Consider the following 27,758-nt stretch of genomic DNA (forward strand, 5'->3'; position numbering starts at 1 on the left):
GTCTCCTTCCTCCTCTTCTTCCTCCTTTTCTTCTTTCTCTTCTTCCTTCTCTTCTTGCAGTGGATAGCGTGCTGGCCCTGGAATCAGGAAGACTTCCTGAGTTCAAATCCAGCCTCAGACATTTACTAGCTGTGTGACCTTGGGCAAGTCACTTAATCTTGTTTGCCTCAGTTCTTCATTAGTAAAATGAGCTAGAGAAGGAAATGGCAAACCACTCCAGTATCTTTGCCAAAAAAGCCTCAAACAGGGTCAGAAGTGACTGAACAACAACAGCAATATTTGTCATTGTTATTATTGTCATTGGGAGATTTGGGCTCGTAATATGTGAACACGGGGCTTTTGAGAAATCAGTTTTTAGTCTTTTGAGAGAACAGAGGTTCTCAACCTTATTTGTGTCATAGACCTCTTTGACAATCTAACCCCTTCTCAGAATAATGTTTTTAAATGCGTGTAATATATAGGATTACAAAAAGCAACCAATTATATCGAAAGTTATCCAAATACTAAAAAACACATGTATACAAGTTCATAGACTCCCCTCCCCCTAACCTACAGATGCTGGACTTAGGACATTTGTTGTTATCATTGTGATCATTTTTATTGTTCCATTGGTTGAAATGCTGAACTTTGTGTTTTGCTTCCCAAACTCTCATGTGTCCCCACACAAAAGAACACATAAAGGATGAACCTTCAACAACTATTATTCTGACCAAGTCCAAAGTGGAGCTGACTCCTGGTAAACTAAAGGTAATTTAAACATTTCATTTATCACAGGATGCATAGTCACTCAGTCCTTGTGCCTTAGGCCATGCCTGCTTTCAGGGATGTGCTGCCATGGGACTACTGAGTGATAGTGTGTCTGAATCTAACTTTGAAGAGACAGAGATGGGGACTCGTTTTTTGTTTTAATAATTATACTTTATTTTAACATTAATTCAAAAAAATTTTTGAGTTCTCAATTCTCTCCCTTCTTCTAACTTCTCCCCAGCCGTTGGGGAGACAAGCAATTATACATGTGAAGTCATTTAAAATGTATTTCCATATTAGCCATGTTGTAAGAAAAAAGCAAGAAAAATAAAGTTAAGTGAAAAAAGTATGCTTCAATCTGTAATCAGAATTCATAAGTTCTTTAGCATTTTTGCATCTTCCTTTCGAAATATCTTGGATCATTGGCTTTATCAGAGTAGCTAAGTCTTTCGCAATAGATCATTGTTACAAAATTGATCTTTCTGTGTACAATGCTCTCCTGTTTCTGCTTACTGCTCTCTGCATCAGTTCATATAAGTCTTCCCAGGTTTTTATGAAACTATTCTCCTTGTTATTTCTTATAGTACAATAGTATTCCATCACAATCATATATCAAAACTTGCTCAGCTATTCTCCAATTATTGGTCATTCCCTCAATTTCTAATTATTTGCTGCCACAAAAAGAATTGCTATAAATATTTTTGTACAGATATGTCCTTTTACTTTTTCTTTGGCCTTTTTGGGGTACCAACCTAGTAATGGTATTGCTGACTTGTTCTCCAAAATGGTTGGACCAGTTCACATCTCCATTAACAATGCAATAGTGTCCCAATTTTTACACATCTCTTTTTACACAACATTTGTCATTTTCACCAGGTTATATGATGGGTGTAGGGTGGCATCTCAGAGTTGTTTTAATATGCATTTCTCTAATTGATAGTGATTTAGAATATTTTTTCATATAACTATTGATAGCATTGATTTCTTCTTCTGAAAATTGCCTGTTCATATCCTTTGGTTATTTATCAGTTGGGGAATGGCTCTTATTTTTTTATAAATTTGGCTCTACTCTTTATATATTTGAGAAATGGGGTTTTTATTAGAGAAACTTGTATAATTTCTCCCCGCTTCCTGTTTTCCTTTTGGCTGCATTGATTTTGTTTGTGTAAAAAACTCTGATTTCATGTAATCAAAATTATCCATTTTATTTCCTCTGAACCTCTCTATCTTTTGTTTGGTCATAAAGCTCTTCCATTATTCATAGATCTGACAGGCATGTTTTCCCATGCTCCCCTAATTTACTTATGATATCATTCTTTATGTTTAAATGAATTTTCCATTTTGACCTTATCTTGGTATATGGTGTGAGATGTTGGCCTTTGTCTAGTTTCTGCCAAACTGCTTTCCAGTTTTCCCAGCAATTTTTGTCAAATAGTGAATAGTTTTTCCCAAAGTTTGGATCTTTAGATTTATCAAATACTGGATTACTGTGGTCATTTACTACTGTGTATTGTTTACCTAATCTATTTCACTGATCCACCACTCTGTTTCTTAACCAGTACCAGATTATTTTCATGATTACTACTTGGTAATACAATTTGAAATTTGGTACTACTATGCTTCTTTTCTTCACATTTTTTTAAACACTGATTCCCTTGATATTCTTGACCTTTTTTTCTTCCAGATGAATTTTTTGGGTATTTTTCCTAGATCTATAATTCTTTGGTAGAATAATTGGTATGGCACTGAATAAGTAAATTAATTTAGGTAGAACTGTCATTCTTATTATATTGACTCAACCTACTTTTGGGCAATTAATACTTCTCCATATTATTTAGATCTGTCTTTATTTGTGTGAAAGAGGTTTTAGAACTTTGCAGTTGAAGGGCTTCCTAAGGTCCTCTTTCTATCTTTTTCCTTGTCTGCTGCAAATATAACAGCAGAATCCCTGGATCTTTGTTGGATAATCTAGAATTCTATTACTTTTATTTTACTACTTAGTTGATCCACATTTATTTAAAAAAAAATCAAAATGGGATTTTAGGAAAATAATGGGCAAGCTTGACTTTGCTCTTGATTTTCTTCTTTTTCTCTCATGCATTCACCTAGGCAACTTTGCATCTGAGTTACATAAAGTCAGTAAGGTTCCTGTCTTCCTCTTCAGGACTGATACTTTCCATCTCTTGTCATTTTTGCCAGTTTGCTGGTTTTAGGTAAAACCTTAGGAGCTGAACAGCTCATTCACTCATAGAATCCTATAGATTGGGGGAAGTATTAAGGGAACAGGTTCATAACAGAAACAATGAATTTAATTCATTTTGATTTTGTTGAATGTTAGGCTAATTTATAAGCGATTGATCCTTATTTGAATGACTCCGGAACTTCGATGTTGATGCAATGTTCTTTCCAAAGTCCTAGGCACTGTCAGGTGACTCAGATTCAGAAACTGATGTGATTGGATCAGTGGAAATGATGTTGATGAAGAGGTCATCTACCTTGCTGCTGTGCCCTAAGGAGTGTGGGACCTCTTCCTCTGATGTGCAGCTCAAACCCTCCATGTTGGTTGTTACCCCCATATATATGGGAGCTCCTGGTGGGCAGGCCCTGGTTCACTTTCCTATTTGTATAACCCATGCTTCTAGTACTTTGCATAGGGTAGGCATTTAAATGTTTTTTTTCTTCTCTCCTTTGGTTCTTTAGGGGATTTTACTGTCAGAAGCTGAAGATAAGCTTCTCATGCTAATAGAAAATGCAGAGTCAGACATCCAAAAGAGAATCACTTTGTTTAACCCAGTAGAATTAGAGATTATGATTGAGGTCAAGCTTCAGCTGGCTGCGATTGCCCTGCAGAGACAACAAGCCCCCTTCAGGTAAGTGCCCTTGGACAAGATGAGAGTTACTTAATTTTAGCTCAGTTCAATAAACTTTTTGGCACCTAATAAGTGTGAGGTCTGAGGATAACAGACAGAAGCAAAGCAGCCCCTGACCTTGAAGAGCTTACATACAACAGGGGAGAAGTAGCAAGTACACCGGCAAGATAATAAAAGCAGTTAGAGAAGGGAGAGAGCCTGAGTGATGGAGATGATCTGGGAGGCTTTGCAGAGATGGCATCACCTGAGATGGTCCTAGAAGGAGAGAAGGGGTGGCTACAAGGAGAAAGGATGCTCCCAGGCTGGGATGAGGGTGTAAGCAAAGGTATGGTGCTATAGGAGTTGGAATATCAAGTTCAGGGAGTGTGTGAAAGAGAATAATGTGAACTATAGTTGAAAAGGAAACCTTAAATGCAAGACTGAGGTGTCATGGTAGATTTTTTTTCAATTCTTGGAGTAATAGGGAGCCATTGAAAGCTTTGGAGTAGAGGAGTGATGTCATCTAATATATGCTTAGTAAGGTTACTCTGGTGGTTGAGTGGAGGAAGGATTGGAAAGGGGAGAGGCTGGTGGCAGCGAAATAGTCCTGGTGACAGAGGATAAGGATCTGAAGGAGGATGGGGCCATGTGAGTAGAGAACAGGGGACAGATAAAAGAGATTTTGTGGAGGTAAAATCAACAAGACATTTCAACCATTTGGATATGGGAGGCAAGGAAGAGGAAATGATCAAAGCTAATGTTGAAGTTGTAGACTTGTTTGAGGAGGAGGAGGATGGTATGGTGCCCTCAAGGGAAATAGGGAAGTTAGGAGGAAAGATAATGAGTTTTTATGTTGAGAAGCCATCTCCAGGTGGAGTTGTCGGTAAGGCAGTTGGTGATTGAGGGAAGGATATGCAGAGAAATGAGAGCAGGATAGACAGATCTGAGAGTTATCTGCATAGGTAATGGACATTGAGCCATTATTATTAAAGAGATGGTTAATGGACAGAGTGGTGATCTTCAAAAGATAGTATGGTTTCATTAAGAATAAGCCATGCCACAGTGACTTTATTCCTTTGTTGACAGGGCTACTAAGTTGATAGATCAAGAGAATACTGTAGATTGTAGCAAAGTATTTTATGAAATATTTTGATGAATAAGTAAACATTTATTAAGTGCCTATTACATGCCAGGTACTATGCTAAGTGAAAGGGATACAGAAAGAGGCAAAAGACAGTTAATAGACAGCCCCTGACCTCTAGGAGCTTACAGTCTAGTGGGGGAGACAACATGCCAACAAATATATGCAAACAAGCTTTACATAGGAAATAGGAAATAATTTTTTTAAGTCTTTATTTTTACTTTTTGGAGGGCAATTGGGGTTAAGTGACTTGTCTAAGGTCACATAGCTAGTTTGTGTGTGTGTGTGTGTGTGTGTGTGTGTGTGTGTGTTAAGTGTCTGAGGCCGGATTTGAACTCAGGTCCTCCTGACTCCAGGACCAGTGCTCTACTTACTGTACCACCTAGCCGCCCCTAGCCATGGGAGATTACTGAGTAAGAGAGTGGCATGATCAGACCTGCACTTTAGGAAAAATAGCATCTGTACACCACATGTTATGTGCCAGGCACCCTGCTAAGGGTTTAAAAAACATTATCTCATTTGATTCTCATAGCCCTAGGAGGCAGGTGCTATTATTCCCAGTTTGCAGTTGAGGATTCTGAAGCAAAGTAGAAATTAAATGACTTGCTCAAGGTCATGCAGCTAGTAAGAGTCTAAGGATAAATTTGAACTCAGCTCTTCCTGACTTCAGGCCCAGCACTCTAGCCACTAAGCCACCTTGCTGCTGTTATATATATTGCAATAACATACATTATTGTAAAAACAGACAGAATGATGTGGGCCATGATAATTAGATGGATTCAAGACTGGCTGAGTAGATGAGCTCAAGTAGTCAGCTGTGACTCAGGGCCACCTTAGAAGGACATCTCTCAGAGAGGCTGGTGCTGCTTAGTGTTTTTCTCAGTCACTTGGAGAAAGGCTTGGGTGGCATTCTGGTCAAAATTGCAGATTGCACAAATCTAGGAAGGTTAGCTAGTGCAGTAGGTGACAGAGTAAGGATCCAAAATGTTTACACACGCTAGATTAGGTCTAAAGGACCTCCAAGGCCATCTAGTCTGACCCTGTCATTTAAGGAATAAGGAAAGATAAGAAATAATAATAATAAGGATAAGGAAGAAGCCAAGCAAGGTAAGAGATTTGCCCAAAGTCGTCTAACCAGTAAATTTCTGAGGCAGAATTTGAACCCATGGTTTCTCCCAGGGTATTCTTCATAATACTACACTGCCTCTCTGGAACATCCAGCCACATCTAATAGGATGCAGTTCAGTAGGGATCAATGTAAACTCTTCTTCTTGGGTTTGAAAAAAAAGTCTCACAAATCCCACAAATAAAAGATGGGGAGAAAGATGGTCACACAATAGCGTATGAAAAAGATCTAGGGGGTTTAAGTGGATTGCAAGCTCAGTCTGAGTCATCAGTAGGGTGTGGCTACCAACAAATCTGGGGTGACTTTTGGCGTCTTTGAAGCCAGCTCTTCCCAGAATAAAGAGGGAGCAGTCCATCTGTACTCTGACCCAGTCAGACAACATCTCAATCAGTCAGTCAGTAAATATTTATTAAGCACCTGCTATGCACACAAGCTCATGGTTCAAAAAGAGGAAAAACACAGTCCCTGCCCTCAAGGAGTTAATCTAACAGAGAAGTGCATGTCATGTTGGGCCCTTGGCATAATGGCTTAAGGACGACACCAAGAGCGGTGAAGCCTTTGATCTCATTCTGTGTAAAGATCAGTTGAAGGAAAAGAGGAGGATTATCCCAGAGAAGACGTGGGATAATTGAGATAACCTTGTTCAAGTTCTTGAAAGGGTGCCATGTGGAAGATGAGAGATTCGAGCAGTTCTGCTTCACCCCAAAAGGCAGAAGTGGGAACCACTGGGAGACTATGCAAAGAGGCACAGTTAGGCTTCATGTAAGAAAAAACTCCACAGCTAGCTAGCTCTTGACAAGCCCAGTGAATCTCTCCCATTGGAGGTTCTCAAGCAAAGGCCAGATGGCCAATGTGTCATGAATGTCATGGTAGGAATTCTTGCTCAGATGACCTTTCCAACAAGGAGATTCAGTGATGTGCCTGTGAGATTGTGAGATACTGTGATTCTGTGATGGTGGCAGAGGGTGAGCCTACATCCCAACATGGTCAGGGATGTAGTATCCTTGGAAAAACCTCCAAAGGTGGTGCAGACACTCAGCTACCAGCCTCAGTGTCCCCAGAAGCACATGGATCTTCTGGTGTATCTGACACCATCCTGCCCAGGCCCTTTGGTGGCCCCAGATCACAGGACTCCTGGGGCCTCTCAGTCTCTTTGATGGCCTCAATCCCTCCTGATTCCCTAGGGAACAGAAACTGAATCTCAGATCCTGCAAATCATTTAAAATAATTTTAAGGTGTTCTCTGCCTTCCCTAATTTCTAAAATGACTTAACTTTTATGTCTGTATTGTAATTTCTGGGTCCCAAAAGCGTACTGATTTTATAATATCAGAGGGTTTACCAGATATGGCTGAATTTAAAGGGACAGCTGTTAAACCCTAGTAACTGCTTTATTACAGCATAATGCTGGCAGATTTCCTCTTCTTCCTCTATAAAGAACACACAAATTAATTTGAGCTCTGCTTTTTTATTTAAACTAGAGAAAGACTTAGGAATAACTTTTTGCTTATCCCAAAACAACACATATGGGTTTTTTTTTTTACTAATTATATCCAAATAATAATTTTTAAAAGTATTCTAAAAGCAGCAACTTCTGAACTATGTTATATACTAAGCCCCTTAAGGGGAAGAGAAGGTTGGGGATGAATTCAGTTGGCTGAGTCAGTGATGCTGCTGCAGCTGGTGATGTCAAATCCTGACAAGGTTATTATTTTCTCCTCCTCCTCCCCTTAATTCCATGATCTTGCTTTTGTCATATTTCAAATTGTTAAGTTACATTCTCCAGAGGCCCCCACATCATCTTGGCTGGCACTTTTTAGCAAAGTAATGATGTATTAATACCCCCTTTGTGGCATGGCTTTCCGGGCTGGGACACAGTGGAGTTAGAGGCCAGTGAATGAGGAATAGACCCCTACCCTGGACTTAGAGCTCATCGGAAATTTGCTTTTGAGGAGTATTCAGGACACTATGTCTGCTTTCAGAGTATACACATATATTTGGTATGCTTAGAAATGTAATGTTATAAGGAAAAGTTTGCCCTTTTAGAAATATCCCTTGAGAACAGGCTCCCGGGAGGGGCCCCAGCAGCCACAGCACCCACCGGGCTCTTAAAGCTGGACCCAGGAGAGAAGGGGCAGTGGAAGTCAGCTCAGCAAAGATGGACAGTGCTTGGTGCAGCCTCAGGCATCAGGGCTCAGGGCATGGTAGTGGCACTTGGTCACTCTTGGCCTGGTGAAAGGGGATGGCCATTGACTGGCAGAGCAGGCAGCATAGGGCACAGACAGACCCATGCAGGCCTTTTCTTACCATCCTCTAGAACTGATTGGCTCCTCTATGCTACTGGCAGTAGAATACCCAGTGTTCCCCAGGGAGGGCTTGCAAGACCTAGAGGTGGCATTGTTTGGTGGGTACCTGCTTTCCTGGAAAAGGAGACAGGTTAAAGTATCTACTTGGGCCCCCCTAGAAGAAAGGGTTAGCCCCTCAGAGACCTCTGATAGGGAAAAGATTGGTTATTGCCCTATTCATGAGGATTCTGGGGAGGGGGAGATCCTGGCTGGGGGGCCATAGGGCAGCTCTGTTTTGTCTTGGCTAATTGTACTGTAGTTTTTCCTTTCTTCCTTTAATGCTCATTGTATCAGGCCTCTTGAATCTCTAAGGTCATGGTAGATCAGTTTACAATCCTAAAATCATTTAAGTGGTGGAAAGTGCTGTAGAAGACCCTGAGGACCTTAGCACTAAGGGGTACAATGTGGTGGGGAAAATGGCCTAACTCCTTCCCACCCACCCTGCTCCCCCCCCCCAATAAAAAGAAAAGGTTAGGCAAACTTTTCTTTAGGAGTTATTGACACCATCAAGAGTTGATTGGCTCAGATGACCAAAGTTCTTGGGAGCTGACTTGACTTTCTAGGCCCCTGAGTGCAAACAACTACACGGAGCACCAGGACTGTGCACCAAAATGGGCCGTTGACAAGCAAGGCAGCTGTTCTCAGCTGAACCAACTTGTGGTATCCTGTATGCATCTCTTTGTTGAAGAATATCCGTTCCCTCCTATGGCTCACTACATCCCCTTTTGTCAGCTACTGAATGATCAACCAGTATGTCATTTTATTCCTGTCATGAACATCAACCAGCCAGGGGACTGGCCTGAGTCAGGCCCAACCCAGAACCATGAGCATGAACCTTTCCTTATACAAAGAATAGAAAAAGGGGGTTGGGTATGACACTATGAATCTCTATTATGCAATAGTTTATTTTTTTTAACAAGTCTATTAAATTAAACATGAGCTGGATTGAGAAGTTAAAACCCTCCAAAGTGAGACTATACAATAATAATTATAGGATCAAAAGTCTAGAACCATTTCAAACCCATCCCCCAACCCCATTTTACAGATAATGAGACTTAGGCCCAGAGAAATGAAGTGACTTGCCCAGTGTCACACAGCCAACAGGCATCAAATATGGGAATAGAATGCAGGCCATAAGTCTGGACCTATAAGGGATCTCGGAAGTCCCCTAGTCCTACCTCTCAGTCTAGCCTGTGGTAGAAATAAGAATATTAAGGGAGGTCCTGAACCTCTACACTGATGGAAGATAGACCCATGCCTCTTTCATACTATGTGCCCCCTTTGGGCAAAAGATAAGTCATGACGACTCAACATTGCCCAACGGTCCCATGATGCTCTTCCCTTTTGCTGCAAGTTTGAGAGAAAAGACTGAGAGAAATGTTTGCTCCCATGCCCGTGGCATAGACAGTCACAGAATAAATTGAAGTTGACTTACCCCTGCCTATAGATATTTCAGGAGGATTTGCTAGGGAGAAGCTTCTCCAAAGGAAGTCAAAGCTTCTGGTCTAGTAACTGTTGGGGCATAGTACTAAATTTCTCCCCAGAGTGGCCAGATCTGTTCATAGCTCCTACACACAGGGCATTCACATGCCCCTCCAACATCTGCCCTTTTGTCTTCTTTGCCAATCTGATGGATGAGAGGTGGGAGTCTCAAGAGTTGCTTTTGCTTACATTTCTCTAATTTTATGAGTAATTTGGAGTGTTTTTCATCTGGTTATGGATCCCTTATTTGAGCTTCATACTGTTTTCACATGTAGCTAGTTGCCTGGTGACAGAGCTAAATAATTGTAGTCAATCAAAGAGATGGAAAAGATTAGGGAAAAGTCAAGAAACAGTAACAGAAAGAGTGATAGTGTGTTAATCTGAAAAATACCAGAGAACTGAAGGAGGCTAGAATAGGAATATTCATATTTTTATCATTCTCATTTCACATACCAGGATATGGTCCTTGGGAAAATGTTCCATGAAAGTCAGGTGTTCTCATTTTATTGGCTGTCACTTGGTTTTGGGGGAGACCTCCTGACAGGATGGAGTTTTTCTTCCATGAACTTTCCCCCTCATTATCTTATGTTTGGGCATTGCTGAGAGTGTTGGACAGTCATTTTCTCACAAGAATGTTAGCTTGACATTTTATAATCCCTTTAATAAAATAATGTGTCAAGGAAATTGACAGGAAGAGTGAGCTGCGTGGATATTTTTATGAAAAAAGTAACCATTTTGGCTGTGAATGTTAATCAGAAAAAAATGTAATCACAGTTATTCAAATTGCATTGCCTGCCACCTTCTCCCGGGCCTCCTTTCCTTCATCAGACTCCCAGTTCTGCTTTCTTCTCTTTTCTTTGACATGTGGCACTCAAATTGGAAATTTCTTAGAGGTTTCATCTGCATTTTAATTTATACTAAATTGAAGTCTCTTTCACTCCGGGCCTTTGGAAATATCCCCATCCCCAATTGTATGTAGAGAGTCATCAGGATATAGTAGATTCAAAACCTGACCTCAAAGCTGGGAAGTTCAAGTTCTGGGTTCAAGATGTGCCTCTAGCTGTTGTGACTCTGAGCAAGTCAATTAGCCTCTCAGTGGTCTAAGCATTCTCTAAAACTAATGTTGTTTTTCTGTTTGTCCTTGACTCTGGAAGAGGACCATGACTTCAGGGAAATGATGGCATGATTTGCAGCTGATTTGGATTTGAGTGAAGGAGGTTGTAAGGTCCAAGAAACCTTAGTAGAAGATATTACCTCACCTAGGAGTTCCCTGTACTGATTACAGGCCTAGTCCCTATTCCTTATGCCTATATACACACAGTCACAAATACACATATGTAATGTGTGTATGTATGTGTGTTTTTGGAGATGCAGTGACAGGGACAGAGAAAGAGACAAAGAGGAGAAACAGACAGAAAGAAAGAAAAGGAGAGGGAGAAAGGGGAGAGATTTTAATGGCCTGTTTAATAAGGGGATGAGTAGAGTGACTCATGTGTAACAGGAATGTATAGCTAAATTTGGCATGTTCCTTTCCATGTCTCAGGGAGACTGGAGTTTTTCTTTTATGGATATTTGTGGGACAGCCACATCTGGGAATTACTTCATCTCTTATCTAAGGGGGATGTTGGGCTTGGAATTAAGTTTATCCATCAGATATTTGTAGTCTAGTGGTACAATTCTCATTTAGGGTTCAGGATAAAATCTACTTTTCCTGGTCACTGGTGGGGAGGGAGGATAGTTCCACCCCAGATGTGGGGAAAAAGAGCTTAATCTCTGCCTGTGTAGCAATCCCTCCTTCCAAATGCTTATTACACAGAAGACAATCACAGATAATGAATGAGCACATTTATCAAAGTAAATGCTAGAACAGTAATGGGGAAGTTGTACAGATTAGTTTAGGCAATAGAATAAAGAAAGCTTTGTGGTCCAGGGGCCAGGATGAAATCATCCCATCTAAGTCATAGGTTCTTAGCAGTCTCTGGGGGTGCAGGTGACAGGAATTGTGGGAAATGTTTGGATGCCAGCAATCTCTTATATGGTTGTGACTTCAGGGGCCTCCTACTTACCATTTCATGTTCTCATCTTATTCCTTATTGACCCATCTCCCTCTCCTCTGCCTCTTTTTCTCTCCTTCTCCCTCTCCTTCTCTCTCTTCCTCTCCTTCCCTCCCCTCCCCTCCTTCCCGCTGTTTCCCCAAGGTGTCCCCAAGTATTAAATGTAGTTAAAACTGCATTATATATGCATATATTTGTATATTTGTGTGCATATGCATACATAGAGATAAGTATGTATGTATATATGTGAATACATGTGCAACAAAGGTATGTAGTCATATATGCATACATATATGCAAATATATACATGCATGCATATATATGTGCATACATATGTATGTATTCACAGTGCTAAGTCCAGTTCAATCCAATAAACATTACTATGTGCCAGGTATCATATAAGTACTAGGAATACAGTTAATAAGAAGAAAGACAGTCTCTGCTCACAACCAGCCTACAGTCTAATGGAGGGTGACAACATACAGAAGGAATCAGGTGATGTGGGAGGAGATACCAGGGGTCCTTGACACGGGAGCGTCTTGATCCAAGGGCATAGAAGCAGGCAGAGTGGTTGATGCAGGTTGCTAGGGATATAGATATGTGCAAAAAGAAAGGTCTTCAAAGAGCTAATTGGAGAAGACAACATCAAAAAGAGTTAACGAGTGGGGGCAAAGGGGAAAGGTACCCAAACAGGAACTTGGAGGCTGAGTCTTCAGAGTCAGAAACACAGCTCAGAGAGGGATGATGGATAGGTCGTCTCTTCAAAATGGGCAAGTTCTGGAAGGAATCCACCTGTGAGAGAAAAGGGCTGGAGGGTGGGAGTGGGTAGGGGGCTGTCTCAGGGTGAGAAAGCAGCTGAGATCTGGTGGTGAAGCCTGTAGAGTGAGCATCAGAACAGAACCATATGACATCTAGAGATCATCTTGCCCCCATACTATTTCACTAAGTTACTGGCCAGAGTTCACTGTTCCCCCCCCCTCACACACAAAGTGATCCTGAAATCTGAATTCTGAAGCTACAGAGTTTAGAGCAGCATCATGTTCTTCGCCTTGGAACCCTGGTGACAGTCATCTCTGTGAGTCCCGTCCAACAGCCTCTGATGGGAACAGCCATTCATTGAGGAGATGCTTATAAATTAAGAAGAGAAATGACAGGCGAAGCCGTTGGCAGAGATATTGCATGAAACAGTAGGGCCAAATCAAAGTAAAACATCCTCAAAGGGGAATGATGGAAATTTCCATACCCCAAATGTCAAATTTATATCTTCATTTTAGATCTAGAATGTGCAGTTCAGAAACTGATTGGACCAGGGGACCTCTAAAACCCCTTTTAGCTCTGAAAGGTTATGCTTTGGAGGCACCAGCTGGATCTCATCTACCTGTGTGACCCTGGGAGAGTCACTTCATTCTTTGAGCTTTCATTTCCTCATCTCGAAAATGGAGATAATAACGCCCACTTCAGAGTGGTCGGGAGCAGCAAATGAAATGGAACACTTTGAGAACTACAAAGTGCTCTAGGAAATTAAAGGATTAATAGCTTGTCTGCTCTTAAGTTGTGAGAAATAGGTATTGTGACAAGAGGCTCAGATAATGACAGAGATTGGTGTTCTTTGAACATTTTCCCCATCAGAATCCAATTCGTCTTCAAGATTTCTCAGGGGATTCTCTGAAAGAAAATATGGGCATGGGAAAAAAAATACACACACACATTGTATATGTATCTAATCTGTGTGTAGACAGGTATATTCCATTATATGTATATTTCTTAATCAAATTAAAGATATAAATATCTTTAATTGTAGGATGCCCCAGAGATCTGTGCTTGATGTTGTGACTGTTTAACATATTTATTGATGTTTTAAATAAAGGCAAAAAAGACACGCTTGTCTGGAAATTTGCAGATGACACACCAGTGGGAGGGATAGCTAAGACATTGAGTAACAAAGTTGTGATCTCATGATCTTGATATTTTTTTTAAGGCAGTTGGGGTTAAGTTACCAGAATCATATAGCTAGTAAGTGTCTGAAGCAGAATTTGAACTCTGGTCCTTCTGATTCCAGAGCTGGTGCTCTATCCACTGTTCCACCTAGCTGTCCCCTCTTGATCTTCTCTTGACAGGCTAAAACAATGGACTGAATATAATTTGTGAGAATTTAATCTGAATAAAGATAATGTCTTAAACAAGTTCAAGAAGTCAAGTTCACAGATATGGGAGCAACAGATCAATTAATAAGTATTTACTAGGTGCTTGTGATGGTCCAGCATGGCACTGGGCAGGGGGAAGATAAAGAACTGGACCTGGAGCCAGGAGGATCTAGTTTAAGTTCTGCCTTTGATATGTACTGAAGGTGTGACATTGCTAAAGGCTCATGACCTTGGTCAATCAAGGCTCTTAACCTCTCATTGGTCCAGGCAACTAAAACTGAAAGTTAAAGAGAAGGTGCCTCCCCAACCAGAACTTCTCTATATCAATGAAATAACAGGTTCAGTCTCAATCCCAATGTGGGAAGAGATGGAGGAAACTTGGTGAGAAATCAGTTCATCGGAGAAAAGATCTACAGAGTTTACTGTGTCAGTCCACAGTGTGGCAGGTAGCCAAACAAACAAAAAACCTTCATGCAGCCATGCATGAAGCCTTCAGAGAAGTATTGCATCCAGGACTACAGACATGATGGGATTATACTATCCTCTGCCTTGGTCAGACTCCATTGGAATATGGAGATCAGTTCTGAGTGCTCCAATAAAGTAAAGAGAGATTATCTGGAGAGACCCAGGGTACTGGATGCCTCAGCTCCTCTCCATGTGAAGATCAGGAGAGCTGCCATCTTCCCAAATTTTGTAACCACAGAGCCCTCCCTGACTTCCTTCTCTCCTGCCGCATCCAGTGGCCAGTCAGCTGTCGAACCTTTTCATTTCTATCTCCATCTTTGATGAGATGGGAAGCTTCTGCCTTATCTTTCCTGGAAACCAGCCTCTCTCTACCTCACTGCTCAGCCACCAGCTCTAAGTTAGGCCCCTGTGTAATTCCTCCTCTTCTACCCCAGCTCTTTCTCATTAGAATGAAAGGTCAGGAACTGTCTGTCTTGCGTTTTTATCCCCAGTGCTTAGTACAATGAAATTGTTTAACAAACGTTCTCTTTCTCTCTATCTCTGTCTCTCTGTTTCTCTCCTATGTTTTTATTATCTGTCTATCTCTCCTTTCTCGGTCCATCTATCATTTTCCCCCTTCTCTCAACTTCACCTGACTTCAGGTCTTCATTGTTTTATACCTAGACTACTACAATATTCTTTTAATAGGTCTTCCTCTTTCCAGCCCCTCCCCTCTACAATCTATCCTCCGCAGCTACCAAAATAAGCGTCCTAAGTTACAGTTCACTTGTCTGAACAAAAACCTTCAGTGGCTCCTGGTTAATTGCAGAGGGGCCATGCATATGACTTCTAGGCCATGTATGTCCCATAACCCAGATTAAAGTGTAGCTCCTGATTAATGTGTTGATATATGATTTTAAAAAGAAATACATGACCATATGGTTTTCTAGGTCTATATATGGTCCTTGTGGATCCCTATATATGGTTCAGTGGACCCCATTTCTACTTACACTTGACTCCACTGGTCTGTAGGATTATGAAATTATGACTTTCCACAGTATAGTTCCCATCCACCTTTCTAGCCTTATTTCATTATTCTTCCCTCCATATACTCTGCCCTTCAGCAAAATTGGATTATGGACCTTTCCCACTAAATCTGTATCTCCTCTCCCACCAACATATAGCCACCCAACCCATTCCCTATGCCTGGAATGTGCATACTGCCTATCTTCTCTACCTATCTTATGTCTTTAAGGTTCAACTTGGGTGTCATCTCCTCCAAAATGCCTTTTCCTTGTTCTAAACTTATTTATGCATATATTTATCTCCTTTGTAGAATGTAAGTCTCATGAGGGCAGGGACTCTTGTGTTCCTCATTTTATCTCTAGCACCTAGTACATAGCCTGTCACAAAGCAGGCATATGTGTTTGTGGAACAGATCAGTTGATGGAATTTCCAGGTGGTTAGCCTGGAGAGAAGATTTCGGATACATGAGTGTTGGAAAGGTTATTCCATGGTGGCAGAATTAAGCTAGTTCTGCTAAATCCCAGAGGGCAGGACAATGGGTGGGCGACACAAAGGAACAAATCAAGACTAGGTGTTGGAAACAGAATTGTTGACTTTGCAGGAGTGGAAGGGGCTCCCTCAAGGGGTTTTGGGTTCTCCCTTACTAGAGCCTTCACTAAGGCTTTTGGTCAGGGATGTTGCAATGATGATTCTTGTTCCAGTCCTGGGTTGGGGTAGATGCTCTGAGAGGTACCTTTCACCTGTGAGATTCTGCACACAAATTCACATCTGTCTTAGCTTTTCTTAGCCCAAGAGTATGCTACCATTCTAGGTATAAAAAAATTAAAGAACAGTACTCCAAAATGCACATTTTCATAATTAATCAGAATATTTATAGTAAGTACAATCATGGTATAGTCTAGATTCTGTAGTAATTCTGACCTTTGGAAATTAAAGCACAAATGTATTATTGATAACAGCAATAGCCACATAATAATTATGAAAATAATTTATTTTTGTTTTCTTCCCTAGCACTTCTATAGCTTTCACTGCAATCAAAATTCTTCAGAATGCAGAAGTTTTTCAAAAGACTAAAGAAGAAGTATGTATTTTTTCCTCCAAAGTACTTAATATGAAATTATCAATTATAGACTGCTCTGCTTGCATGTTGGAATTACCAACATACTTCAAGGATGCATCCCCATCCGTGGGGAATACTCCTTCCTTTGATACTGAGTATGCTTAGGAGACAAATTTTTTTATATCAGTCTATTCCATCAGTCTGTTTTCTATCAATCTATTTGTGTGCCTCTCCACCCCAGAATCTCAGTATGCCCAAACCTTGATGAAATAAATTCATAACTGAATATTGGAGAAATCTTGGCAAAACTATTCCCCCTGATTATTAGGTTTCTTTGGTCAAAGGGAGTGAATCTGTCTGCTCTCCTTTTGACCCAGAACTCATGAGTTCATTTGCTTTGTCCAAGGAAACCTAGTAACTATGGAGATATCAATCAACTCTGGGGAAATCATTTTGTGAAGACTTCCCAAATATCCAATAATAAGTATATTTTATCAGAACTTTAGGATCTTAGATATAGACCTGGAAGGAGTCCCAGGGGGAACCTAGCCCAACTTTCTTATTTTATAGATAAGGAAATTGAGGCCCAGATGTGACCTACTCATGATCACATAGCTAGGAAGTGGCGTTTTATAATTATTTAACTTCTAAAAGGCTCCTCAGTAAATGTTGGTTGGTCTTTGTACCTCCCATTGACTCAGTACCTTACTCCTTTTTTTCCCTTTGCTTCAAAATATGGCATCAGAATACAGGGTGCCCCTTTGGTGGGTGTTGTGCTGGATGGTGTGTCAGGCACTGTATCTAGCAGTGGAACACTGCTCTCACTGTCTTTTGATTGCTTCAGGTTTATGAGAGCCCAGATGAGCTTGATGCCCTGGAGCCTCTTGGGATGTCGGCCCGAGAACATCTGAACATTCACATGTGGCTGAGGTGCCGCCTGGCCTTGGTGGTAGCCTCTGTGGCACACATCCACGGCATGGGGGTCTTGAAAGGTACAAATAAGATCCCTTCCCAGGGAGAACGTTTTGGGCTGTGTGATAAATGTCTCTTATGGGAATAGAGTTTTTAGTGAGGTGTACTTTAGGGTAACATTTAGATTTTGCCATTTCCGAGTGTGGTCTGGATTGAGAATTTGAGTCATGGGTTCTGATGTTGTTTCTGACTCTTGACAGGCCATATGGCCTAATAAGGGAGAGAAGGAGGGAGAGAAAAAGGAAGGAAGGAAACCAGGATTTTATGAAGTACCTACCTATTATATGTCAGGCAATCTGCTAAGCACTTTACAAATATCTCATTTGTTCCTCCATTAACCCTGGGGCATAGGTGCTTCTATTCCTATTTTACAGTTGAGGAAACTGAGGCAGGTAGAAGTTAAGTGACTTGCCCTGGGTCACACAGCTAGTAAATGTCTGAAGCCACATTGGAACTCAGGTTTTCCTGACTCTGGGCACTCCATCCATATACCTTGGGAAGTAGAATAGTATCTTAAATAGAATAGTGTCACATGGCTGAATGTTCCAACTCTTTCAGGGCCAGACCTGCCAAATTATATCCCACTCAGGCTTCTTGGGTACCCAGAAAGGGTTGGGGAGCCTCTTTTCTCTGCCATTGGGTTGAGTCCCCACTAATCATGTTCCCTCGTTTTCTAAGGCTCAGTGACTAGCACCTGAGTTCCATTTAATTACTCAACATTGGATTAGCTTTTACAAATGGATATTTACTTCAAAGATGTAACATCTTGGGGGCAAGCTATTACTCTATACCAATAGTGGGTGGGGACAGGATTAGACTCACAGCATAACTCATTTCCTACATAGCATTGATCCAAGTTCAAGTCCAAAGCCCACATTATGGCTTCTATGGATTGGTGTCCCAGGACCCTCAGTACTTAGGACATTGCTGTTGGGCTGGCTGCAACATTTGGCCTTGATCCTCAACTCCTGAGTCCCTGTGGTTTGTGTTTGCAGAGATTCCACTCTCTGCACTTTGAAAAAACAAACAAACAAAAATGAACGAGGTCAAAGACCTCTGAGTATGTACATATATATGATATATATGTGCATATATAGAAATATATGATATACATTGATATATGATATATCATATATATGTGCATATATGTGAGAGCCATATGTTCTCAGGAGGGGAAGGAGAACCTAAGGCCTCACCTGCCCCCTTTTACCATGTGGTCACATCAGCTTTGGGTAGAGTCACCTCCTCCCTTGGACATAAACGCCACCAATGACCATGGGTGGGTTTTTTTTTGTTTTTTGCTTTTTGATGGGCAGTTAGGGTTAAGCGACTTGCCCAAGGTCATACGGCTAGTAAGTGTTAAGTGTCTGAGACCGGATTTGAACTCAGGTCCTCCTGACTCCAGGGCCAGTGCTCTATTCACTGCACCACCTAGCTGCCCCCATGGGTGGTTTTTAAGATGGCGATAGTCCTGACTATGCAGCCGACAGAAAAATGCAGCTCCCATCAAGATGGCAGACCACCACAGAATGTCCACGTACATTCTAGTTCTCTAGTTTCCCAGAAACAGTAGTCTTCCACATGGATGATACCTTCTAAGCTGGCCTGGGCATATACCGAACTCTTACCATAATATTTGAACTGCTTTGAGATCTTTGTACAGATCAAATAGATTAATGTACATAAAGGGCTCCTAGTCCATTGGATCCAAGGATGTGTGCTGGGGGAAGGAGTAAGGGAGAAACATGCTATATCCCTAGCTTCCTGAGTTAGAACTCCCAATTCATTTTCCCAGAGAAAGTTACAAATAAAAGGTGGGTGTGATAGAGATAGTCCTGGTTACATGCTCTACCTTAATTACATTCTTTACTAAGTTTGGGGGATGGATCAAAGACAATAATATGATTGTTTCCATAATTGTTTCTGTGAAGAAATGCATTCTGAGTTCCAAACAGCTAGCATTCAGAGCACAAAAGCATCATCAGTTGGAGACTAGGTCTATTTTAAATAAAGTCTCAGTTCTAATTTTTGGATTCTTAGAATGTCACAACTGAAGGTACCTTAGAGTTCATCAAATCCAGTCTCCTCATTTTACAGATGAGGAGAATGAGTCCTAGAATGTTAAAGATGACCTGCCCCAGGTCACTCGGATAGTTAATTGTCTGTATTGACCTTCATATGTATCTTAAGCTAAATATCATTTCATTTTAATTCTGTTGTTCATTTGAGACATGGACGCCCATTAAAGTGCTTTCTCATTAGTTGCAATAATGTCTTCAAAATATCTCATAAAGAGCACATTTGTTAACAATCCAATTATTGTGTCAACACTACATCATGCGATATTCCTATAATCATTAGAGATATCATCCACATTGTTTTTGCCTTTGTTCTAATTCTGCACTTCCTAAGCACATTGTCACTAAATGCATTTGTTTGTCTCTTTTAGAAAATGAAATGATGGACCGCAGACATCTGATAAATGAAGTTCTCATGGAGGCACGGGATTGGAACGACCCCGAGATGCAAGCAGAGGTGTTGGTGCAGGCTGTCAAGCTCGACCTGCAAGAGAGGCACACTGCAGCCAAGATCATAAAGCACCTGCAGGCACAAGAACCCCCTTTGTATTATTTTGTAGACAATTATCCCAACTGTAACCAAGTCAAACTTATTCCATTGGGGTGGAGGGGGAAGGGAGGTCCATTTTTATGTTTTCATTCATATGAGGAACTCCTATGGTGGAAGAACCCTCCACTGATATAGATAGGTTCTACCTTTGTCATTCATAGTTGCAGAGATTTTTCTTGGGCCACTGAGTCTAAGTGACTTGTAGAGGTCAATGTACCTAGTAGGTGTCAGAATCAGGATGTGAAACTAGTTGTTCCCAAGTTCAAGGCTGACCTCTAGAGACTCTATTCTTTTAACTAGCTTTTCAAGTTGCATAAAGCTCTGAATGTCTGATAAATAAACAGCATCTCCTAGTATTGGGATAAATTTACTAGTAAATATTTTTCAACTTTTTTAATAGGATATAATCAGTTTACTTCAGGGAAAACCCTTTGTTTCTCCTCGAGGCTTCCTAATACTTGTGAAAAGCCTGGTGTTAATGGATGACTTACAGAAAATTGAGGAACCCAAGAAATATCTCTCTCCTGGAAATGAAAGTTTCGATTTATTAAATCAGGCTCATGCTATTATTATTGAACAGGTAAGGATACAATTATTTCTGTAGAACTTAGAAACTTCCCCTGTCCTTCCTGACCCCTAACTCTGTTGAGTCACTCTCTCAAAGCATTGCTGTCTGTCTTGGACAGGTTCTGTCTTTGGGTGAAACAATTAACCTGGCTTCTTCAGACACTGATTATGCAAATATCATGTCCCCTCTGAGAAACATTTATCTTCCATGGATCAACTTAATGGCAAAAGTGAAGATGAGAATTGGTAAGGAAATTTAAACATGTCATTGCATTAGAATGACAAATCAAGAGTTCATTGTAAGTTACTGTTTTGTAGGTAGATTGTAGGAACTTAAGGAAAAAGGATGATTTCCCTGAACATTGTGGTAGATGTAACATAAATCATTATAACATGTTCTTTTTCAAAATCATACTTTTAAAAATTTCCCCTCAAAGGTTTAGATATTACACATATATGTATATATATGTTTGTAAAATAAAAGGACCATGTGTTATATAATTTTATAATTTTATTTTTTGTCTTTTTTTTCATTTTTCAAATGCTTTATTAACTTCTGATTTACAGCATTCATTTCTGCCAGATTTTGAGTTGCAAATTTTCTCCCCATTTTTCCTGTACCCACCTCCCCAAAATAGCAATCCCACAGGATATTCCCTTCTCCAATCTGCTGTCTCCCATATCTTCTCCCATACAACCTTCCACTTTTCCAGTAGGGCACAGTGGATCTCTATGCCCTAGTGCCTGTATAACTTATTTCCCAATTACATGTAAAATAGTATTGATAATAGTATACATATATATACATATTTTAAACATTTGATTTTAAAACTTTGAATTCCAGATTCATTCCCTTGCTCCCTTGTCACCCACCCTTACTGAGAAGATAAGGAATTCAGTATAAGTTGTACATGTGTAGCTAATGTAAAACATTGCCATAGCAGACATATTGTAATAGACAGACTATATTTCCCTCCCTTCTATCCCACCTGCCAATTGTTCTATTCCCTACTTTGATCCTGTCACTTTTCAAAAGTGGGTGCTTCCAACTTCCCTCCCCCCCCAGCCTGCCCTCCCTTCCATCATCCGCCCTCTCATCCCCTTCCTCTCTACTTTCTTGTAGGGTGTATATATTTATATGTATGTCATTTCCTCCCCAAGCCAAATTCAATGAGAATAAGGTTGACCCATTCCCTTTTACCTTCCTATTCTTCCTCTCCATTGTAGTCATTTTCCCTTGCCTCTTCTATATGAGATAGTTTACCCCATTCTGTCTCTCCCCATCTCCTCTCATTATATTCCTCTCTCACCTCTTGATTTCACCTTTTAAGTATCCTCCCTTCTTATTAAATTGGTCCTGTGCCCTCTATCTATGTATACCTGTAAACATATATACACATATTCACATATGCATTCATATGCCCGTATACCCTCCAATATAGACATATATATATATATATTCCCTTCAACTATTTTCATACTGAGAAAAGTTTCATCAGTTACAATTATCATTTTTCCGTGTAGGAATATAAGTAGTTCAACTTTGATAAGTTCTTTATGATTTCTTTTCCCTGTTTAGCTTTTCCTGCTTCTCTTGCTTCTTGTATCTGAATGTCAAATTTTCTATTCAACTCTGTTTTTTCATCAAGAATGCTTGAAAGTCTGGGAGGCCAGGTGGCACAGTGAGTAAGAGTGCCGGCCCCAGTGTCAGGAGACCTGGGATCAGTTCTAGCCTCAGATACTTGGCACCCACACAAAATAACTGGCCGTGTAACCTTGAGCAAGTTACTTAACCCCAATTGCTTTAAAAAAAAGAATGCTTGAAAGTCTTCTATTCCACTGAAGGACTATATTTTCCCCTGAAACATGATACTCAGTTTTGCTGGGTAGGTGATTCTTGCTTTTAATCCCAGATCCTTTGCCCTCCGGAATATCATATTCCAAGCCCTTCGATCCCTCAGTGTAGAAACTGCCAGATCCTGAGTTATCCTGATTGTGTTTCCTCAATATTCAAATTGTTTCTTCCTGGCTTCTTGTAATATTCTCTCCTTGATCTGGGAATTTCGAAACCTGGCTATAGTATTCCTAGGAGTTTTCTTTTTGGGATCTTTTTCAGGGGATGATCGGTGGATTCTTTCAACCTCTATTTTGCCCTCTGGTTCTAAAACATCAGGGCAGTTTTCCTTGAGAGTTTCTTGGAGGATCATTTCTAGGTTCTTTCTTTGATCATGGCTTTCAGGTAGTCCAATAATTTTTAAATGATCTCTCCTGGATCTATTTTCCAGGTCAGTGGTTTTTCCCATGAGATATTTCACATTGCCTTCTATTCTTTCATTTGTTTGAATCTTTTTAACAGCATCTTGATTTCTCATAAAGTCATTAGCTTCCATTTGCTCCAGTCTAATTCTGAAGGAATGATTCTCCTCAGTGAACTTTTGAGATTCTTTTTTCCATCTGGCAAATTTGGTTTTTTAAGGCATTCTTCTCCTCATTGCCTTTTTGAGCCTCTTTTGCCATTTGAATTAGTCTGTTTTTTAAGGTGTTATTTCCCTCAGTCAGGCTGTTGACTCATTTCATAATTTTCTTGCATCGTTCTCATTTCTCTTCCCAATTTTTCTTCCACTTCTCTTATCTGCTTCTTAAGGTCCTCTATGGCCTGTAACTAGCTCATATTTTTCTTTGAAGCTTTCGGTGCAGGAGTTCTAACTTCATTGTCTTCCTTCTGTTCCATGCTTTGATCCTTTTTGTCCCCAAAATAGGAGTCTAATGTTGGAATCTTCTGTCTGCTTTGTTTCCTTTGCCTGGTCATTTTGCCACTCAATTACTTCACTTTTGGGCTTTTTGCCATAGTAGGTCTCTGCCACCAGATGGGGAGCTTCGTCCCAAATGTGGGGTTTTCTCAGCTGCCAAAGGTATTAGTTGGGTGCCCTCTCTGTAGCCTCCACACACTCTGGCAAGCTGGTCACACACCCCAGGACCTCCACCCTAGACTGCAATCCAGATCCAAGCAGGTTAAAGCAGACTCAGTCTGGTCGCTTGGTCCCCCTACACTGTGCAGGCCAGGAGCCGAAGCTGCCACACTGCAGCCCTCAGTGGCTTCTCGCCCCAGGGGCAAAAGCCCATGCACTCCCAACTACTGGGTCCCAGAGTCCTGCACTGACTTCTCATTTTGTCCTTGGGATCTATGTGTTGATAATTCTGGATCGCCACAGCTGCTAGTGATCTGGAGTTCCTCCAGCTGGTGGTTTGTCAGGCCTACCCTGGGGCTAAAACCTTAGCATGGGGCTGGGTTTAGCTCCCAGAGTGCTGCGCTGGTTGATTCCTGCTGGCCTGCTGGGCTGTCCTCAGCGGGAGGTTAGCTTCTCTGTGTCATTTTGTGGATTCTGTAGCTCCAATGTTTGTTTAGAGTCACCTTTTACATGGATTGGGGAAAGTGGAAACCGGAGCTGCTGGAGGACCTGCTACTCTGCCATCTTGATTCCATGAATGTTCATTCTTCCAAGTTACCCAGGCTCAAAATCTTGACATTACCCTCAAATTGCCTATTACCTTTATCACCCTGGGAAAAGGAAACCTGGACTTAACAACCTCTAGGTTCTCCTTCCAGCTCTGGATCTAAGATCCCACAATTCTGATGAAAAATTAAAATAAATGCAACATAATTTTATAGAGGCAAGGAGAGCACTAGCAGGTGGGGACACCAAGAATGGCTTTATGTAGAAGGTGGTGCTTGAATTGTGTCTTGAAGGAAGAGCTGGCTTCTAGTTGAAGACAGAGGTAATTTCTGGTATGGAAGAGAGACAGTGCAAAATGGACCTTGGAAATGATGAAGTTGAACCCCTTATTCTACAGATTAGAAACGGAGGGGCATTAAGACATTAAGTGTCTTGTTCAGTCATCCAGCTAGTAAACATTGAAACTGGGACACAAATTCAAGATGTGATCCCAAGTCTGGGACTCTTTCTGCTGTAATGGCTACATGGCTTCTACTCCTATCCAATGCCTAGTTTCCTAGGACTCTTTCATTGCTTCCCATTTCCTCTGCCTTTGACTCCATTCTATTCCTTCCATGTGTCCTGCTCCTCAATCTAAGGACTTACCCACCATTTTGGCTTTTGCTCTGGATGTCAGTCTTTGGCTAAGAGCCTCAGGACCCTGTCTTCGTTTTTCAGTGGATCTTTGATTTTGGCTAAATGAACATGCCCTCCAATGGAATGGATCATTTATGTCTTTTTATCCTGTGCATTTCCTGGAGGTGGCAAAATGGAAAGAGGGCTGAGCCTAGAGACAGGAAGACCTGAGTTCAAATGTGACCTCAGATTTACTCCTGGTAGACTTACTACTTCCAGCACTCTTCCCCTCGTAGTCTCTCCAGTATTAAAAAGGAGAATTTTTCTGTTTTTTTTTTCTCTTAATGAGACAAACCCTTTTCAAATAAAGTGTCTCATATGCTAGGATGAGTTTTATTTGCCAGAACATGAAACTTGTGCTTATAGTCCTGGAAAGTTTAATTGTCATGAAGACCCTTCGACTATTTCACTTTGTCTACTTACCTGGACTTTTAGACTCATGGAGTATCCACGACTGTTAGTAAATTATAAATCACACTGTTGTTTATATTATATCATAATAGTTTAGGCTAAATCACCTATGGATTTTGAAGATGCCTTTTTCCCAGTGAGATTCACTTGCTAAAATTGAGCAAAATGTCACTCAATTCCTTTTAATTTCTCTAAGTGCCAGAGTATCACACTATTACCTACTAACCATGAGTGCATCAGTTATATTTTTATATACATGTAATATAATGTGATATGTTTATATATTTATATAAAGCATGGCCATATATTAAATAATATAGGTATATAATTCTATAAAGCATGGTTTTGTGTATGTGTGAGTGTGTGTGTAGAGAGAGAGCACCAGTGACAAGTCTAAATTTTCTTTTAAATGTCACACTTACAGGCATAGAGCTATGTGCATAAAATAGTCTAATATTTTAAAATCTGAAAAGTCTTGAGGAATATAAGAGGTAAATGGCTTCACTGAAATATTGCCCCTGAAATTGTGCCTCATATGTCAGAAATTTCAAGTTTTCTGTCTGCCTTGTCGACTTATAGTATGTGTATATGTATATGTGTGTATGTGTATATATACATATATGTATGTGTATATCCACATATACACATATATGGCTATATGCACATATATTATCAATCCTCCATCCTCAAACAGAAGACCACTAATCTTTTTTTTTTCTTTTTGGAGGGCAGTTGGGGTTAAGTGACTTGCCCAAAGTCACACGGCTAATAAGTGTGTCAACTGTATGAGGCTGGATTTGAACTCAGGTCCTCCTGATTCCAGGGCTGGTGCTCTATTCACTGCGCCACCTAGCTGCCTCAGACCACTAATCTTCTAAGGGGTATATGTAGGGACTGGGTGACAGAATTCAATGATGTTAATATATAGGCTGGAATGGAAATATCATAGGCAAAGCAAAAAGATTTAGATAATTTTATATGTTTTTGAGTTCTTAAAGCTGTTGAGGGGTAGATTTCAGAAAATATTACCAGTTCACCTCCTGGTAATTAATTTGTCATCATGCTACTTCAAGAAAGGTTCAAAAATATAAAGACAATTATTTTTTTTAAGAAACTTATGAAAACTGGTTTAGATTGTTTCTCTAGTGGCAAAATGGTCAAAGTAACTCCATTACAAATCACAGAAAAATTGTGTAGTTGTTTTGGGCTGACTGTTCCTGGGCAGAAAATAATTAGTGGTATCTCCATTAATCAACATCTGGTTTCTCTTCTTCTTGATTTAGTCATTTGTTTAAATCACCCTTCTTGGTTCATTACTGTCATCCAGGGTAACATGCTTGAATTTCACAACTCTTTGTGACTTGTCACTATGTGATATCATCTCAGAATAACATTTATCCAGAAGACACATGATTTTAAATGTCTCTGTAGGGATAATCCTTTGCAGGAGAGCTAGAGCCAGGATCCTGATTAATGAATTGACTAAGTCTGTCTCTCGGTTTCCTCCAATTAATCTGAGTGACAGGTGTGTGTCATGAAGAGGTCTCTTGGCCCAGCTTGCAATTCTTTTCATGCTGTGGCCAATGGGAAGCTTGCCCTTTGATGGGTGTCCTTTGCCACTGCTTCAGCTCTCTAGAACTGTAGTAAATGAAAGCTTTTTCTTCAGAAAGGAACTCTGGTCCTTATTGCTGCCTCTAAGGCTTATCTTGCATCACCCATCAAAGGGTATTGGATTTGGAATACAATGTTCTGGGTTCAACTGTTGTGTCTGCTATGTTTTCCCAGTGTGACTTTAGGCAAATTACTTCTCTTAGGGCCTCTGTTTCCTCATCTGAAGGAGTTGAAGTATATGACCTCCAAGGTCGTTTCTGGCTCCCAGGTGATGATGCTATGATTTTCTGAATACAAACACTACTTAATTAATGATATAAGATGCTCATTTATGGCTTTTGTCCCTTAATCAGCTTTGTAGGTTATTGTTAGAGTGTTCGGTAGCCTGTATGTATGGCATGGGCAGTGTGTGGCATTCTCTGGTACCTTGGACCCTTGCTAAAGTGCAATATACAATATTTTTACTTTATTAGAAATTGCTTTATTTAGTCAAGACATCACTAAATAATCCTCATTCTGCCAACTTCTAAATTGTTTTGCTTTTTTTTTTTTCGAATGGAAATTGACATCAATAACATTTTGTAAGTGATTCTTGGAGATGTTTGGGCACATTAATTCTCTCCATTATAGAAATCCAGAAATCATTTAGCAAGCATTTATTAAGTTCCTATCATGTGCCCAATACTGTGCTAGGCACTAGAGATACAAGTTAAAAGAATGAACCAATCCTTACTCATAAGACTTAGGTTCTGTTGGAGACAAGTCCATAGACAAATGTATAAAGCAGAAATCTAAAGCTAAGTCAACAAGTGTTTATTAGACACCTATTAATGTTCCAGGCACTGTGCTAACCACCAGGGATTCAAAGAAAGGCAAAAAACAAAGCAAAAGAAAACAAAAAAACTTGTCCTTGTTCTTAAGGAGCCTATAGTCTAGTGGGATTAATATGTACAAAGTATTTCTATAGAAGGTAGTTAGGGGGCAGTGCAAGGGATCAGGAAAGGTTTCATTCAAAAGATGGTG

General features: G+C 40.4%; 1 protein-coding gene across 1 annotated transcript in view; it reads left to right on the forward strand.

The window, feature by feature from the left end:
• The window catches only part of CFAP54 (cilia and flagella associated protein 54), a 307,374-nt gene that overhangs the window by 207,733 nt on the left and 71,883 nt on the right, over positions 1-27,758 (forward strand). Inside the window, exons 50-56 of the mRNA XM_069095069.1 lie at positions 671-747; positions 3,448-3,617; positions 16,368-16,437; positions 17,261-17,408; positions 19,838-19,995; positions 20,417-20,596; positions 20,703-20,829. Of these exons, the coding sequence (XP_068951170.1) occupies positions 671-747; positions 3,448-3,617; positions 16,368-16,437; positions 17,261-17,408; positions 19,838-19,995; positions 20,417-20,596; positions 20,703-20,829 (930 nt within the window). The remainder of the gene's footprint in view (positions 1-670; positions 748-3,447; positions 3,618-16,367; positions 16,438-17,260; positions 17,409-19,837; positions 19,996-20,416; positions 20,597-20,702; positions 20,830-27,758) is intronic.

Source organism: Petaurus breviceps, unplaced genomic scaffold (genome assembly GCF_028583685.1).
Source record: "Petaurus breviceps papuanus isolate PSGF00001 unplaced genomic scaffold, PetGlider_PUasm1.0 225, whole genome shotgun sequence".
Classification (NCBI taxonomy): Eukaryota; Metazoa; Chordata; class Mammalia; order Diprotodontia; family Petauridae; genus Petaurus; species Petaurus breviceps.